General features: G+C 37.7%; 1 protein-coding gene and 1 long non-coding RNA gene across 2 annotated transcripts in view; one reads left to right on the forward strand and one right to left on the reverse strand.

The window, feature by feature from the left end:
• Positions 1 to 16,137, forward strand: part of LOC146403475 (uncharacterized) — a 56,396-nt gene extending 40,259 nt beyond the window's left edge. Inside the window, exon 5 of the long non-coding RNA XR_014804081.1 lies at positions 16,031 to 16,137. This is a non-coding gene — a long non-coding RNA (uncharacterized LOC146403475). The remainder of the gene's footprint in view (positions 1 to 16,030) is intronic.
• ZCRB1 (zinc finger CCHC-type and RNA binding motif containing 1) lies at positions 1,620 to 18,362 on the reverse strand. Its single transcript, XM_021092556.2, has 8 exons — positions 18,182 to 18,362; positions 16,850 to 16,935; positions 14,355 to 14,383; positions 7,590 to 7,701; positions 7,127 to 7,234; positions 3,309 to 3,421; positions 3,135 to 3,210; positions 1,620 to 2,260 (listed from the first exon to the last, which is right to left on the reverse strand). The coding sequence occupies exons 2-8, from the start codon at positions 16,931 to 16,933 to the stop codon at positions 2,129 to 2,131; spliced, it is 654 nt and encodes a 217-aa protein (XP_020948215.1). The 5' UTR covers positions 16,934 to 16,935; positions 18,182 to 18,362; the 3' UTR covers positions 1,620 to 2,128.
• Between the last annotated feature and the right edge of the window lie 9 nt (positions 18,363 to 18,371).

An 18,371-nucleotide genomic window follows, 5' to 3' on the forward strand; every position in this document is an offset into this window, starting at 1 on the left:
ATATAATACAAGTATTCTTATGTCATCTTCATCACCAGTTTTTTAATTAGATAAGAATAATGTTCTATTGATTGTAATGGAATCTTTGATAAAAATTTTTTCATTTACTATTTAAAATTTCCTATTTCTATGTAATTATCTATTTCTTATTTTCTATTCTGCTTTAAGATATTCCTATCAACTTTTCTGTATTTTGTGGCATGTTTGCTCTCAATTTTTTCTTTGCTTTAAATTTGATGAATTAGGAGTTCCCGTCGTGGCGCAGTGGTTGACGAATCCGACTAGGAACCATGAGGTTGTGGGTTCGGTCCCTGCCCTTGCTCAGTGGGTTAACGATCCGGCGTTGCCGGGAGCTGTGGTGTAAATTGCAGACGCGGCTCGGATCCCGTGTTGCTGTGGCTCTGGCGTAGGCCGGTGGCTACAGCTCCGATTCGACCTCTAGCCTGGGAACCTCCATATGCCGTGGGATCGGCCCAAGAAATAGCAAAAAAAAAAAAAAAGACAAAAAAAAAATTTGATGAATTAATGGATAAAACAGGAAGAGGTCCAGCATTTAATCATTTTTCCAAAAAAAAGAATGTATTGCTCCAGAGACAGATGTTAAAAAAAAACATGTTTGTTGCTGAGAGGTTAACACTTTCACTGACTTTGAGGTTTTCAAAGTGGAAATATTTTTTATTGCTTTTAGTAATTAAGAAACTGATAGAGAGTTCCCTGGTGGCTTATGGTTAAGGATCTGGCATTATCATGCTGTGGTGTGGGTTTGTTCTCTGACCAAGGAACATCTGTATGTATTGTGTGTGGCCAAAAAAGAAAAAGATAAAAATAAAATAAACCAGAGTTCCCGTCGTGACGCAGTGGTTAACGAATCTGACTAGGAACCATGAGGTTGTGGGTTCGGTCCCTGGCCTTGCTCAGTGGGTTAAGGATCTGGCGTTGCCTTGAGCTGTGGCGTAGGTTGCAGACGCGGGAGGCTGGGATCCCGCATTGCTGTGGCTCTGGTGTACGTAGGCCAGTGGCTACAGCTCCGATTCGACCCCTAGCCTGGGAACCTCCATATGCTGTGGGAGCGGCCCAAAGAAATAGCAAAAAGACAAAAATAAATAAATAAATAAATAAAAATAAACCAATAAACAGGTCTTCTTTTTAAAAGCATTCAATAATACAGAAATAGTAGAAAGTCTCCATAATTCCATTCCCATATAACTATAGGAAGATTTAGTCATAAATATAAAGAAATATAATACATGAAAAAAATGAAGGGAACAGTATTTCAATGGTTATAAAATACAGACAATAAATATAGGTTTCATCAAAAAATTTCACCTGGCCCGATTGGAAAGATGGATGAGGGAGTAGTATAGGAGATTGAAAGCTCCTCCTTCATCCTTTTATGGGTTAGAGGCAGGAGTCTATTTATTTAGCATTTAGTGTGGACATGTGAAAGAAACAACTAAAGAAGCTAGCTGCTTCTGGGAGGTGGAACTTGGTGCCAAGGGAAGAGCAAATAACTGCTGTTTGGTGACAAGCCTTTGAGAGCTCCTTTATGTTTTATGGGTAATTACAATGTATATGAATGAAGATAAAGCTAAAAGAAATAAGATGACAAAACACCTATATTTAAAAATAAAATTCTCTTGAGAAAATTTTATTAACATTTAATGACAAGCCACAACGGGAACTCCACATTTAATAACAAAAAGTCATTCAACTTTTCCCAGCCTTTATGAAGTTTTTGTTTTAAAGATGAAATTTATTTCAAATGTCCTTATGTAAACCAATCAAATCAGATGCAAACTTTTATAATGAACTTCTCAAACAAATCTTTTTAATATCTGTCTTTTTTCTTGGGATGCCAACAGCATTATTATGATAGTTTTATGTTTTCTTTTTTATTCAAATGAACTGTTTTGAAGATTAATGGTTATTAGCAAATCTTGATGCAAGATAGAAACATGATACTTTAAAATTACTTTTCAATTTCCTACAAACTATTTTAAAGTAAAAAAACTATTTGGTACTAAGTGTTCTGATGTTCAAATTCTAAAAGTAATTCTTTAGTCCCAACCAAACTTGGTATTCCAAGCTTTACAATTTTTTCAATGATATTTACATAATAAATATAAGTTTAATCACTAAGTTCCTCCTCGTCACTGAAGTATGTGCTTTTCTTTATCCTTGGACGTCTTGAATCATCTGATGTTGAAGGACCCCCTGAACTGGGTTTCCATTTTCTTTGTTCTTCTTCAATTTTGGCTTGCTATAATGTGGTTCAGAAAACAAACAAAAAATAATAAAATCAGGAATCTATTTAATATGTTACTTATGGTACATTAATTCAAAACATGGCAAAACACATCACCAGTTCCAGCAACACCCTCTACCCACCTAGCCCATGCATACAATTCTATACCATCAGGATACTGTTCCCCTGCCCCAGTCTTACAGGTTACTCAAAATTATTCTAGGTATGTTTTCAGTTTTGTTTTAAAATGAAGCTTTTCATTTTTGTCAGATTGTAGCTGTGGCCACCAGCCTGTGCACAGCCATAGCAATACGGGATCTGAGCAGTGTCTGCAACCTACATGACAGCTCATGGCAAAGCCAGATCCTTAACCCACTGAGCGAGGCCAGGCATCAAACCTGCATCCTCATGGATACTAGTCAGGTTCATTTCAGCTGTGCCACAGTGGGAACTACCTTTTGTCAGGGGGCCATGCTTGTGGCCTGTGGAAGTTCCCAGTCTAAGGATCAAACTGGTACCACAGCAGTGAGAATGCTGAATCTTTAATTACTAGGCCACTAGGGAACCCTAGAATGACGCTTCTTTTAAAATAATTTCTTACATTTAATAAAATCTTTTCCATTGGGCTAATCTTACTTTAATCAAATAGTTCTGTTCAATTCTATAAGGAAAACAGATTAAGCTATTAAATGGGTTGTGGGGCCCTTAAAATCTAGAAAGAACCAATGGGAACTTTTCCACCACAGTGTTCTAAAGACCTTAAAGAAAGAACCTATCTGATAAAGAGATAAGTTGTTTCCATGAGGAGATGATGAATAAAGTAAGCAAGGGACATTATTAACTCAAAGACAGCCATGGCATGGGGTCTTCTAAAAGAACTATTTAGTACCTGGAAAGCTATGGCCTGGCTGAGGCTGTCAAGAGCAGGATCTTCCCCTTCATCATCACTTTCTTCCACTTCTTCACTAAAATGTTAAAAAAAAAAAAAATCAGAATGCGCTCAAACAACAGTAAAAAGACAGAACAACACAATCATTTATTTGGTAAGAGTGAGTATACATACATTTCTTCCTCTGGTTCAGGAATTTTCTTTTTTTTCTTTTTCTCTTTCTTCTTTGGAGGTTCACGTTCTCCAAGCATGTTTTTAGGACAGGCATAACTTAAGTGTCCACTTTCCTTTTGTTTCCCATTAAAAAGGAAAGGAAGAAATACTACATTTGTTGTGTTATTAAGAGAAACTTGGTGGTTATTACATAAGACTAAAATGTTTTAGAACTTAAGAAGAAGACTGTCAGATTGGGAATATACACAAAGAAATTAAAACATTATTTTAATATTTAGAAGGAAGAGATTATGATATTATAATTCCCAATAAGGAAGTATTTTAGTAGTTACACTAAGAGTAAAAGAGGTGTTCTTCCTTTAAACACTTTATTTTAAAATTTTTTTATTTTTGGTTTTTAGGGCCATGCCCACGGCATATGGAGGTTCCCAGGCTAGGGGTCAAATGGGAGCAACAGCTGTAAAGCCTATGCCACAGCCACAGCAATGCAGTGTTTACACTTTAAATGTCAAGATTCAGGATATATGGGAGTTCCCATTGTGGCTCAGCAGAAACGAACCTGACTAGTAACCATGAGGATGCAGGTTCCATCCTTGGCCTCACTCAGTGGGTTAAGGATCCAGCAATGCCGTGAGCTGTGGTGTAGGTCACAGACATGGCTTGGATCTGGCGTTGCTGTGGTTGTGCTGTAGGCCAGCAGCTACAACTCTGACTCGACCCCTAAAAGGGGAAATTCCATATGCCACAGGTGTGGCACAAAAAGACAAAAGGAAAAAAAAAAAAGGTTCAGGATATAAAACAATTCAAAATTTAAATTGGCCTCTGCCTTAAATGTAAAAAAAATTTTTTTTCCTTTTTTTGGCTGCCCTACAGCACATAAGAGTTCCTGGAACAGGGATCAGAGCCAAGCTGCAGTTGCAACCTATGCCACAGCTGATGCAATGCTGGAAACTTTAACGCACTATGCTGGGTGGAGGATAGAACCTGGCATTGCAGCTATGCTGCTGATCCTGTTGTGCCACAGTGGGAACTCCAAAAGTAAAAATTTTAAGTTATTATGATAAAATGTGGACAGGAGTCCCCGTCGTGGCGCAGTGGTTAACGAATCCGACTAGGAACCATGAGGTTGTGGGTTCGGTCCCTGCCCTTGCTCAGTGGGTTAAGGACCCGGCGTTGCCGTGAGCTGTGGTGTAGGTCGCAGACGCGGCTCAGATCCCACATTGCTGTGACTCTGGCGTAGGCCGGTGGCTACAGCTCCAATTAGACCCCTAGCCTGGGAACCTCCATATGTCACGGGAGCAGCCCTAGAAAAGGCAAAAAGACCAAAAAGAGAAAAAAAAAAAAAAAAATGTAGGGCATTCCCATCGTGGCTCAGCAGAAACGAATCTGACTAAGATCCATGAGGATGCAGGTTCAAAACCTGGCCTCACTCAGTGGGTTAAGGATCTGGCATTGCTGTGAGCTGTGGTGTAGGGTGCAGACGAGGCTGGGATCTAGCACTGCTGTGGCTGTGGTGTAGGCTGGCAGCTGTAGCTTGATTAGACCCCTAGCCTGGGAATGTCCATATGCCACAGTTGCAGCCCTAAAAAGCAAAAAAAAAAAAAAAAAAAAAAAAAAGAAAGAAGGGAAAGAAAAGAAAAAAAGAAAAAAAGTAAAATACTATAATTTAAAAATATTAATTACATAATTCAAATAATAATATTTTGGATTAAATAAAATATATTAATTTTTAACCCTGTTTCTTTCTTTCTTTCTTTCTTTCTTTTCGTCTTTTAGGGCTGCACCAGTGGTATATGGAGGTTCCCAGGCTAGGAGTCTAATTGGAGCTGTAGCCACCGGCCTATGCCACAGCCACAGCAACGTGGGATCTGAGTGGCCTCTGTGACCTACACCACAGCTTACAGCAACGCCAGAGCCTTAACCCATGGAGCAAGGCCAGGGATCAAACCCAGAGTCCTCATGGATGCAAGTCAGGTTAGTTAACCACTGAGCCATGATGGGAACTCCTGTTTCTTTTTTTAATGTGGCTATTAGAAAATTAAAAATTACATTTGTGGCTTACATATATTTGTGATGGACAGTGCTGGACTAACCGTAACATTATAATGAGCCGTAACACTATCTGAGTTGTAAAACAAGACAGTGAATCTGTGCATTAACTTACTAAAAATACCTTTAAGAAGTAATATGTGAGAATGAGGCTGTGGGGAGAGACTGAGCCAGAATTAGAACAATAGAAGAGAAAAATAATCATGCCTTTCAAGTATATTTCACAAAGTATCAAGTAGACTGTATACTTTGTATACCTGGGGACCTGACTGAACCCCAGTGTTATTGTTAACTCATTAACAATAACAGGATGTAGAGACCCATTTTCCAAATTGTTTTTGTAATAATGGTATACCAAAAACTGTTAACGTATTCCATACAAAAAAAAGTGGGTGTGGGGGTGGGGTGGGGTGGTGGTTAATAATGAAATAGCTTTAGAAAAACGAGGCTAAAATAAATGTAAACAGATCTTTTGGTGAGGGAAAATTTTAAAAAATATAGTGTGCAGAGTATAATGTAAAAAAATCTCTGGCTCCACAGGCTGAAAGACAGATTATCAGCTTCATCCAGAAATTCTCAGATAACTTAATATTTACTGTGAATAAGTGGATATATTCTTATCTGACCATAACAACACCTCTCTTTCTTCCTATCTTTTTTTTTTTTTTTTTTTAACAAAACTCAGGACTCTGGAACAGTTTTTAAAACATTAACTTAGATAGCAGAATCATCAAATTTGACAAAATGTACCCAAGGCCTTGCTTGTTCTCTTTCTGCCCATCCATCCACCTATATCCATTCACCAAACCTAGTAATCCTCTCTTCAGTAAATAACTCTCCATTAACCTCTGAATTTATATATATACCTTGCTTTTTAGTATCTGTCTGTTTATCTGTCTATAGATACAGCTATTTTTGAAATCGACAGCAATGAGACCTAGACTAAAATTCTCTTGAGCCCATTATGGGCCTTGTACAAAACTGTTCTGTGGCTATACACCTTTCCTAATCACCTAAAGTTTAAATGGATAACAACATATAATGAGAACTAGATAGAAAACTTGGGTATAGTTCAGTTACTAAATGATTAGGGGGAAAAAAACTTTTCAAAAAAATAGTCCATTGTGGATAGGTCATAGAATACTGTTTTTACTGATCCATGAACTTTAATCACTGACAAAATATTATAGAAACACAAAAATTTATAGAGCACTAAAACTTGCAGACAGTAATGTAATAATTAGTCTTACTACTTTTTAATCTAATAATTTTCAAAGATTTAGAAACCAGAGAAAATACCACTCTGTATTACCCAATTCAGGTTATCTTTTTTTTGTCTTTTTTTTAAGGGCCGCACCCATGGCATATGGAAGTTCCCAAGCTGGGGGTTGAATTGGACTTACGGCTGCTGGCCTACACCTACACCACAGCCACAGTAACGTGGGATCCAAGCCGTGTCTATGACCTACACCACAGCTCATGGCAATGGTGGATCCTTAACCCACTGAGCAAGGCCAGGGATTGAACCTGTGTCCTCATGGATCCTAGCAGGGTTTATTACTGCTGAACCACGACGAGAACTCCAGGTTATCTTTATATATTATATTTCAGTTGAGTTTACTTATAAGAGTCTACAGTCCCAAAGTAAAACAACTTTCATCGCCCATTTTTAGCTAGCCAGTGTTTGTGTTCTGGAGAACACAAAACATTTATGTGAAAAATACCTTCAAGTAAACTATGGAAAATTATATTGTTTTAGTTATACTTACCCCACATTCATAACACTTGGATTTATCAAAGTAGTTTCGTCTTCGGATGAACTCAGCTGCTCTTCCATTGTCAATAGCAATGCTTGCTTTTATTACTCTACCAAATAACTAGACCAGAGGAAAATGTAAATGCAGAAGGACATATTTCACTGAAACCTAAAATTACAGTTATTGGATCCCATTTCCTATACCTTCAGTTACCTTTTATTTTTTAGATTATTTTAGCAATAGCCTACTTAGGTATGACAAATTCTATCTTATAAAACAGATTTTTATTCCCTATAATCTACCAATGTTTTGGGAACCCAGTACAGTTTTGCCCTATTTTTCTTTTCTATAAGTTATAATCTTAGAATCTACTGATAGCCATCCAACTCAACCATCCCACTGCATGCCCACATTTCTAGCCTGGATGAGCATAAAGGCTTTTGGTTAAAAACCTTATTGGGAATGAAAGGCTTACCTGTTTGTTGTTTATTGCCCTGGTACAGTTTTGTGCAGAGTCTTTATCCAAAAATAAAATAAATGCAACCCCTTTACTCTTCCTGGTATCTTTATCTTTCATTATAGTAACCCTTAAAGTATAAACAAATAGCCAGTTAAAAATAATGAGGCAGCAATAAATAAAACATATGAATAAATACTTGAAAAACTCAAGTCCAAAAAAGGTTAATATTTACAGAGTAAAAGAAATTAATATATTTAACAAATAGATATTTCTTCCAAGTTATGAGTTATAAAGAAGAGTGGAAATAAGGAAATGTGATACTGATTTTACACAAATGAACACAGCTGCAATTAGGAGTATCTGATAAATCAAACATTAAACAGAGGTTGAAGGGTGAAGTAAAGAGATTACAGAGACAATGGAATCTTGAAGAGTAAGTATAATTCCTTTTCTCCACTGACTCGCTTACTCCGCAGGAAGAAATTAAACAAAATAAAACTGAGGTATTCTCTTTTGCGCAAAAAGTAGAGGGATTTTTTTCAAATTAATTTTTTCTAGGTTTTTTTTTTTTTTTTTTTTTTTTTTTTTTTGTCTTTGTCTATTTAGGGCCACACCTGCAGCATATGGAGGTTCCCAGGCTAGGGGTCCAATTGGAGCTGTAGCCGCTGGCCTACACCACAACCACAGTAACACCAAATCCGAGTGGCGTCTGTGACCTACACCATAGCTCACAGCAACACCAGATCCTTAACCCACTGAACAAGGCCAGGGATCGAACCCGCAACCTCATAGTTCCTAACCGGATTCGTTTCTGCTGTGCCACAATGGGAACTCTTCTAACTATATTCTTAATATTCTTTTTTTTTAATTGCTACTTCCCCAATATGATTTTTTTTCTACTGTATTGCATGGTGACCCAGTTATACATACATGTATACATTCTTTTTTCTCACATTATCATGCTCCATCATACGTGACTAGACAAAGTTCTCAGTGCGACCCTCTTTTAAAGAATCTCCAGTTCTGTGCTTCTTAGCCAGGGTACTTAAGTAATAGGAATGGTGATTAGAGCACAGAGTCTGCTCCTTCTCTTGACCCCTTACACATCCCTAGTTCTGTGGCCCTTGCTCATCATATGTCATTAAAAACAGTTTAAAAAAACAATACTCAACAGAGCTCTTTGGAGAAATGGCTGACTTCCAAGGCTGGGATAGGGCAGATACAAGATGAACTTTGAACATCTTGTCATGTCAGAAAAGAACTACTTAAAAAAAAGAAAAGAAAAAAAATTAAAAAAAGAAAAGAAACGATGGGGCATGGCCAAGAACAGAGAAGTTGGAAGAAGTGCCAATTGGTCAAATCCAGGACAATCTGAGCACCAAAATAATAAAATATAGCAATGAATTATAAACCACAGAAAAAAGAATTCATAGGCCATACCAATAATAAATAAATGCATGGGGGAGAGAGGAGAGCTACTGCTTATAGCAGAATGCTAAGGGATGACTATTAACTGTACTAGGACAAGTACGAGAGTTGGGAAATCACCGTTTGCAACAATTCAGGCAAGAATTATTCAACAAATGCTATGTCTAAAGTGAAATTTTTATGTGTAACAGGATACGTGCATTGTCTTAAGAGCGTCTTCCACTGACTGCTTACTAGTTGCAAAGGGGGAAGAAGTGATTATATAGTGGAGAAGTTGGTTAACACCTTGTCTGGGTGATATCCCTATGAGGGGCAAATGGATACTGTATGAATACCCTCACAACATATCACTTACAGAGTATACCAGCCAAGACTACATAACTCCTATAAAATCATGAGGCAACATCATGTAAAAACAAAAGCTATAGTATTTATAAATATTCCAAATTAAAGGAGGCTAAGGGACAGTTAAAACCAACATCTAACTCTAGACTGGATCTTGTTACTAGGGGAAAATATTCCATGTGGAACATTATTAGGTCAGCTGACAATCTGAACATGGACTACCGAGTCAACAATGGTATTGTATCGGTATAAAATTATGAGTTTTGTACCTGTACTGTGGTTATATAATATATAACCTTATTATATTTTTAGGAAGTACGCACTGAAGAATTTAGGTGTAAAGGGTGATGATTAGTATTTTTATTATTTATCATTTATTTATATTATTTATTTTTATTATTATTAATATTTTTATGTAAAGGGTGATGATTAAGAATTTAGGCATAAAGGGTGATGAAAATGTGGTTTATTATCATCCTCAAATTACTCACAGAAACAAACTGTATGTGTATACACACACATATAGACACAAGTATATATGTGTGTGTATGTGTGTATATCTGTATACACACACACATATATGCACACCCATACATGTACATATGTATGGGGACTGAAAATGATAAGAGTAAATGGGGTAAAATGTTAACAATACATGAATCTGGATAAAGGGTATTGTGTGTTCTTTATTCTGTTTTTGTAACATAAAATTGAGATTTTTTCCGAGTAGTAAAAAAGTGACAATATCTAAGACAAAGTTTAATAATTTTCTAAAACCTGAATTAACAGGAAAACAGACAAGAGGACATGAAATAAACAGAACTTTTATTTAACACTGTACTTCACATACTAAAATTTATTTGGATATGGGTTTAGGCACTTAAAGAGTCATTGCAATGAAACTGGTAAAAAGATACCACTATATTAGGAAAAGCGATGTTGTGTTTCATTAAAAAAAGAAATATAAGTTAATTCAGAAAAAAATGGGCAAATAAAATGGACAGTTTCTCAAAAGGGTGCATCTGTTTATTCAGAGCTAAGGAGGAAAGAGAAGTACTTGATGAAGCTCAAGTTTAAACTGGCTGTTTTCAAAGCCACACTACTTATTGAGGGTAAAGAGGAAAAATTTTAACCAATTTTGAAGGAAGTATGAAATAAGATAGCTGCTTTAACTTTTTTATTGTAATTTGTTTTTTTAATGATTTTTATTTTTTCCATTACAGTTGATTTAGTGCTCTGTCAATTTCTACTGTACAGCAAAGTGACCCAGTCATATATTCATATATATATATATATTCTTTTTCTCACATTATCCTCCAGATGCTTTAACTTTTAATGATCTCTCTCATTGGTCCTCTCTTTCTCACTGCTTTTTTTCTTAGTCATTATTTCCACAATCTATTCTTACTGGTTCCTTGATGTTAATTTCTGCTCATATGCTAATGGAAGAGTCTTCTACTTAAGGAATAAATAAAATTGCATCATTCCTTTGCTCAGTGATCTCTGGTTCTTCAAATTGCCTATTCCTTGGTCCAGCAATCAATATCCTTTGTGATTATGGCTCCATTTCCCTCATCTTTCACTGCTCCTTCTCACTCCCAGACTATGAGGTCTAGCCACACCAAGCCACTGAGTGAACGTTCATGGAGCACGGCCTGAACTTCCCCTAAACTGGTGCCTCTGTAAACATGGCTTCTATCTTCTTTCAACTCTCAATCTTTGCCCATTAAAATTTCACTCACTCTTCAGGGTTTAGAATGTATCAGTTCTTTAATTTCTTTAACTGGAAATAATTTCTCTTCCTTTCTGCTAGTCTCTACTAAAATCTATGTGTAAACAATGCCTTTTCTCTCCTATTAAAAAAATTTTTTTTTTTGTAGTAATAACAAATCTTTGTTTTGGACGAATGTGTTGAATTTTCACTCTTACCTGCTAGCTTCCTCTTTAAGCTTTACCTATAAAATATATTGCTTTCATTTTACCTGTTTTAACATGAAAATTTCTTTGTGGTTGTCTCTGTAACCCCTATTAATTCTACCTCAATATGTTAAAAAAAAAAAAAGATGGAAAGCAGTTTCTCAAAAGAGTTCATCCATTTATTTATTCATGAGACCATTCAGACTTTCCATTAGCTTCAATCACAGACACTAAGCACCAGCAGTAGGATAAGGTTTTTACCTTCAGTAAAAGGTTGGAGTATAGAGAAAGAGATAACTATAAACTAGTTACAATATATTATTTTGATAGAGATACCTTCTATGGTAACAGAAAAAAAATAATTACATCAAGGATTTGAAAGCACAAACCTAGGGTGATTCCCATGTTTCTGGCATGGGAAAAAAGGTAGGTGATGGCACCATTTGCTGATATAAGATATATGATGTACTCATTTAAGCACATAAAGTGAAGCAGACACTATTCTGGAAAACCTGGGTGTCACCCACAACCCTTCTTGGTCACTGAACCCTTAAATACAAAGTAAGTATATCACTAAGTATTCTCCATTTTCCTGTCTAGTGACCTCTCAAACCTGACCAGTCTCTACCTGTCCACCTGTACCATCTTAATCCAAACTTCTCCTCTGGGCTGCGATATCTTTTGACTAATCTCCCTGCATCTGCTCTTATTCCCTGTCAATACAATCTCTACACTGAAGCTGGCTGGAATAAGCTTCTAAAAATTCAAATCATGTCATCCCCTCATTTAAAATTATTTAAGGGATTCCTGGTGTTCTTAGGATGAAAATCAAGTATCTTATAACATGGTCAAGAAGCAAGGTTAGGAAGCTGGTTCCATTTCTGGACCTACCTGGTGCTTTCTCCCCCTTACTCACTCATCTCAAGTCATATTGGTCTTTCCATTTCTTGATCTCACTTTATTTTCTCTTGCCACAGGGCCTTTGCATAAGCAATTCCCTCTAACCTGAAATGTTCCTCCCATTTTTTTAACCTACCTAGCTTTTACTTAGCCTTTAGGTTTTAACTCAAAGGATACTAACTTAGGTAAATCTACCCTGACTCTCTAGACTGTATCAAGACTTCTCTATTTTTTTTTTTTTTTTTTTTGTCTTTTAGAGCTGCACTTGCGGCATATGGAGGTTCCCAGGCTGGGGTCCAATCGGAGCTTTAGCTGCCGGTCTATACCAGGGCCACAGCAACGCAGCATCTGAGCCGTGTCTGTGACCTGCACCACAGCTCACAGCAACATGGGATCCTTAACCTGCTGAGCGAGGCCAGGGATCTAACCTGAGTCCTCATGGATGCTAGTCACGTTCATTAACCAGTGAGCCACAACAGGAACCCCAGTTCTTCCCTACTTTTAGATGTTTATAACTCTGTCTAACTTCAAAGCATTCTCATTGCTTACAATTATGTATTTGTTTGGAAATTCATTCAGCAATTCTGAGAGGTAGGAAAAAAAATCAAGAAAAGGTAAAGGTTAAGGGACTATGCTCTGGAATCAAACTGTATCCACTCATAATTAGCAATATGATTTTAGATTTACTGTGTGCCTCAGTTTTGTCATTTTTAATATCAAGAGAGTAACAGGATCTACCTTAAAAGGTGGTTGTGAGAATTTAATGAGATAATTTATATAACGATACTAGAACAATGCCTAGCATATTTATGTGTTACCTATCAACATTATCAGCATTCTGAGGGATAATGACGACTGAAATTCTGAAGACCCCAAAATTTACCTAGTAGCATTTCTGATGATTTTTTAAATAGAGAATTAAGTTTAAAAGAAGTTAATCTCAGAATGTAGATGAACTTCAGCTTTTTTAAACATCCATTTATCAAAAGCTACATGAAAAACAACTAGTCAAGATAAATATGCTCTAAATTCTTGGGATTTAAAATATGATTTTAAATTTATACCAGAACATATATTGCTTATTTATTTATTTATTTTTTTGCTATTTCTTTGGGCCGCTTCCACAGCATATGGAGGTTCCCAGGCTAGGGGTTGAATCGGAGCTGTAGCCACCGGCCTACACCAGAGCCACAGCAATGCGGGATCCGAGCCGCGTCTGCAACCTACACCACAGCTCACGGCAACGCCGGATCGTTAACCCACTGAGCAAGGGCAGGGACCGAATCCGCAACCTCATAGTTCCTAGTCGGATTCGTTAACCACTGCGCCACAACGGGAACTCCCCATATATTGCTTATAAGATAGAATGACAATACCTTGCCTTTACTTTATACTCTCATTAACACTGAATTGTTCAAGAGTCAACTGTATTTGTTTTTACATTCTATTTGTTTGACCAACAATGATCCATTTATAGTATATTTGATAACACACCTTCTAGTATCTAAAATATATATTTAATCAGAGGCTTTAATTTATGTCTCATATTGGAGTTCCTGCTGTGGCACAATGGGATTGGCAGTGTCTTAGGTGCACTGGGACCTGGGTTTGATCCCTGGCCACACAGTGGATTAAGGATCCAGTGTTGCTACCTATAGCTGTGGCTTGGGTCCGGACTGTGGCTCGGATCAGATCCCTGGCTCAGGACCCCATATGCCTCAGGGCATCCAAAAATTAAAAAAAAACAACAACTATGTTTCATATTGGGTAAGAGAATCAATATTAGTTCTTAGTAATATGGTACAAAATCACATTGTTTAATACACATAAAATGTTTACATCAGCATATTTTATCAAAAATAGTAAAATACTCTTCCATTAAGAAAATAATGAAGTAAATTCAGGTGTTCCTGTTGTGGCTCAGTGATTAATGAATCTGACTAGCATCCATGAGGATGCAGGTTCAATCCCTGGCCTTGCTCAGTGGGTTAAGGATCTGGCGTTGCCATGAGCCGTTGTGTAGGTTGCAGATGTGGCTCAGATCCTGCGTTGCTATGGCTGTGGCTGTGGTGTAGGCCAGCAGCTATAGCTCTGATTTGACCCCCAGCCTGGGAACCTCCATATGCTGTGAGTGCAGACTTAAAAAGGAAAAAAAAGACAATAATGAAGTTTCAAATCTGATATACTTACTTTACGACTTTGCCATACTTGGAAAATATCTGAAACAAAAGACCACATAATAATTTACAATTTTATTTAAAATCATTAAATAGCCTTAAATTTTCAGGTTGTATATACTGACCACATTCTTTGTTGGAGTCTATGAAAATTTTTACCTTTGGTTTATAAAGCAGGCCCTAGAAAATATATTTGTATTTTAGAGACTAGAATAATACTCTTTTTTGGTTATTGATGTTACAGATATTTGCCTCAGTTTCTAAATTTCTGACAGAAGAGTACAGAGAAAAAAAAAAACCCAACACTCTTCATGTGTGGTGGATGAAAGGCACACACACTGCACAGCTTCTCTGTTCCTGTGGTATATCCAGGACAACTGTCAACCCCACCACAGCTCAACTGTCAATGCTGAGCCTGCCCTCCACCCCACCAAGCAATCACTATGTCAGAAGACAGATCCTTACTTACACTGCTTGGAAAACAAAAAAGCTTTTATCCCCTTAGTCCCCTCCTTCTGTCCACCCTGATACTTAGGTGGCACGTTATACTTGGCTCTTTCTTCCCTTTTACAGCTACACCTTCATTCTAAGTAATCTCATCTATTTCTGCTGTTTCAGCCAGTACCCGTATTACTAATAGTTCCTATCTACTACATAATGCTTCGTAGAAGTCTTTCAGAATACATTAGTACATGCGATCAATAATAATACATTATTGAGTTCTATGATTAAGTTATATAACCCTGGAACATAGTATAACTGGACTGCAGTGTTACTAATACTGAATTCTGAAGACCAATAAAGACAGTCTTGTATATAACATTTTCGAATGGCTTCTCATTTCACTTAGAGTCCTCACCATTTTCTATGCAAGCCCTAGAAGGTACCTTTGAATGGGGTTACCTCTGACTGCCCTTCCTCTTCTGATTTACTCTGCCTGAAATGCTGCCCCCACCAGACATCTGCATAGCTGCCTTTTACTTCCTTCATGTCTCTATTCAAGTCACTTTCTCAAAGTAAAATTTCACCCCCATTCCCAACCTAACATTTAATAACTCTCCTTTCCTGCTTTATTTTGACTCCATAGCACCTAATACCTTAGCATTAACTTAGTATTTAACAAATAATATCATTTGAAATTTTTATATTTCAAATTATTTTTCTCTCTTGCTATATTGTATGTGCCAAAAGGGATCTTCATCTTTTTGTTCATTGATGTGTTCCTAGTACCTACAGGAGTGTTCAGCATACAGTAAGTGTTCAATAAAAACAAAAATGTCTCTGATACAGGAATGGAAACTAAAGTTCATTTTCTTTGTTCTTTCAGACTTAACCTATCTTTTTTTTTTTTTTCCTTGTCTTTTTGCCTTTTCTAGGGCCGCTCCTGTGGCATATGGAGGTTCCCAGGCTGGGATTGGAGCTGTAGCCACCGGCCTACGCCACAGCCACAGCAACGCGGGATCCGAGCTGAGTCTGCGACATACACCACAGCTCACGGCTACGCTGGATCCTTAACCCACTGAGCAAGGCCAGGGATCAAACCCACAACCTCATGGTTCCTAGTCGGATTCGTTAACCACTGCGCCACGACGGGAACTCCAAGACTTAACCTATCTTAATTAATAAATCAAGTACTATTTATCATGTATGCAGCATCTCTCTACTATACTTAACATCTACTCAAAATAGCAGGGAGAAGACAGCACATTTGGAAGAAAGGATTCATGTCACTCCTTTCAGTTCCTCTCAATCATTCATCTTCAGGACAGGTACAGCAGGAAATTTTGCTCTCTAAGGTAAAGCAGTAAAAGAAGATGTTGGAAGTGATTTTTTTTTTCTCTTTCAATGTCTCCAATCCTGAATTGAAAACAAATTTTATACTTGCAGAATTTAAAGGGTTAGTTAAGGGGTCTGTTTTGCTTCCATTTGGAGGTTCTTTCCTCCAAAACATCTATCCCACTATCAATTTCTCTCTTTTTATGGTGGCACCTGTGGCATATAGAAGTTCCCAGGCTAAGGGTAGAATTGGAGCTGCCAGCCTGTGCCACAGTCACAGCAATGCCAGATCCAAGCCATGTCTGCGACCTACAGCAAAGCTCATTCACCTCAATGCCTGATCTTTAATCTACTGAGCGGGGCCAGGGATTGAACATGCATCCTCATGGACACTATGCTGAGTTCTTAACCCTCTGAGCCACGATGGGAACCCTACCACTACCAGTTTCGAAAGCCAAGTAAGCAGCCGGAAAAATCAACTTGATTATGCTAGGGGTATCTTCTGTGTTTATTAAAAAAAACTTGTTATTCTCTATAAATAAATGAGAATTTTCTTTGGAAATCACAAGTATCTAATTTTTTTTCACTTACATATTCAACAGAGGTCCTTAGTATTAATGATTTAAGTGACTGTAATGTACTTAAGAATTTTGCTTAAGAGAGAACTGTTCAACTACATTTGTATCTCAAATAGAGGATTCAGTAGGTAAGAGTACTAATACAAAAACTTACCCGATATAAGTCATTGTTGGTCAGGGAAAAGGGCAAGTTGGATACATACACTGTGCTTTTACTTGGGGCTAATCCACCACTCATTTCTAAAAAAACAAACAAACCCAAAAGCAATCAAAACCAAGTATTCTTCATTCCAAGTAAAATCAATATTATTGGCAAATGTTAAATTTACATACTTTCCTAACTTCTTAGTAATACTTAGGAGCAATGACTCCAGCTGGGTGAATTAAGGAACTTCTTTTCTCCAGACACTACTTAGAGTTTTCTGGTCCTTCTTTTTATTTACTTACTTGTATTTATTTTTTTATGGCCACACCTGTGGCATATGGAAGTTCTCAGGCTGGGGTGGAATTGGAGCTGCAGCTGCTGGCCTACACCACAGCCACAGCATTGCCAGATCCTTAACCCGCTGAGTGAGGCCAGGATCGAACCCACATCCTCATGGACACTAGTTGGGTTTATTACCCCTAAGTCACAAGAAACTCCTGGTCCTTCTTCCTAGTAGATTCATTACACTAATCCTTTCAGTGATGAATATGGTGTGAATGGAGAGGTGAGTTTCTAACAGATGAAGGAAAAACACTGAGGACACTCTTAAGCTCCCCTCAGGCTAAAAGCAAGAAAGTGCTTTCAGATATGCTTATTACCTTGCCTAAGCAGCTAGAAAGTGTCTAGGAGCTCAGAAGGAACCTTAGCCATTGATTTTTGCTAATTTGGCTGGGTACCTTTTTGGTTGTCATAATATTTTTCTCTGGAGTTGTGTTACCAGGAAATTTTAGCCTCATCTTTCGATGATGTAAAGAAACTTTCAAATCACTAATTTTCACATTATTGCTAATTTGAAATGATACATTATATGAATAGTTTTCAGTGCCCTGAAGGGTATTGATTTGTATATGTATTTTAAGTGTACAAATATAATCTGTAATACATTTCTATGCTATATATTACAAAGTCAGTAATAATCTGTGAGAATTACATCGGACTCAGTCAAACTCAAATTTTCGATTTTAAAAACGTGTGTGGTGGGTATTTAAGATCACAAACGACAAAATATTCTAAAATGATGTAATGGGAAAACGCGCTGATGCTCGCTTGGCACGCCGGACTTAGACAACTTCAGGAACTCAGCATCGATAGGTCGCTTTTTAAAAGCTTCCAACTGAAACTCCTCGCACGTTAGCCGTTCTGGTTAGAACGGGGAAGGCAGGCAAAGGTAAAGGTCCTGTAATTAAAAAAAGGTGTAGGGAGAGAGGGACAAGTGATTCCGGCGGCTGGGTCTGGGGAGGAGCCCGTAGGGAGAAAGGCCGCAGCCGGGGAGGAGCTTACCTTCAGGTGGGGCGGGCCCAGGAGACCCGAAAAGCGCGAGCCTCAGCTGGGGCTCAAGCCCGACAGTTCGTTGCCCCTCGCAGCTGCCTTGGCATCACGGGTCCCGGGAGGGGTCAGGTTCCGTAGATGAGAAAGTAGCAGCAGTAGCGCCTCTTCCCGGCTCCCCTTTGACCCACGCTCTGGAGGCGGG

This window comes from Sus scrofa, chromosome 5 (genome assembly GCF_054392235.1).
Source record: "Sus scrofa isolate SSC_HxYL_T2T_F1_AM1 chromosome 5, Sscrofa_HxYL_maternal_Yorkshire_Landrace_v2.0, whole genome shotgun sequence".
NCBI classification, from domain to species: domain Eukaryota; kingdom Metazoa; phylum Chordata; class Mammalia; order Artiodactyla; family Suidae; genus Sus; species Sus scrofa.

What these genes read in the sequence shown, in the direction of transcription:
- ZCRB1 (XM_021092556.2), bottom strand. Translation starts at nt 16,933, where the DNA reads ATGAGTGGTGGATTAGCCCCAAGTAAAAGCACAGTGTATGTATCCAAC. An exon ending in CCAACAATGACTTATATCGG is followed by an intron (nt 14,384 to 16,849) that starts GTAAGTTTTTGT and finishes CTTTTGTTTCAG; the next exon opens with ATATTTTCCAAGTATGGCAA. An exon ending in CCTGAACCAGAGGAAGAAAT is followed by an intron (nt 3,211 to 3,308) that starts GTATGTATACTC and finishes TTAACATTTTAG; the next exon opens with TGAAGAAGTGGAAGAAAGTG.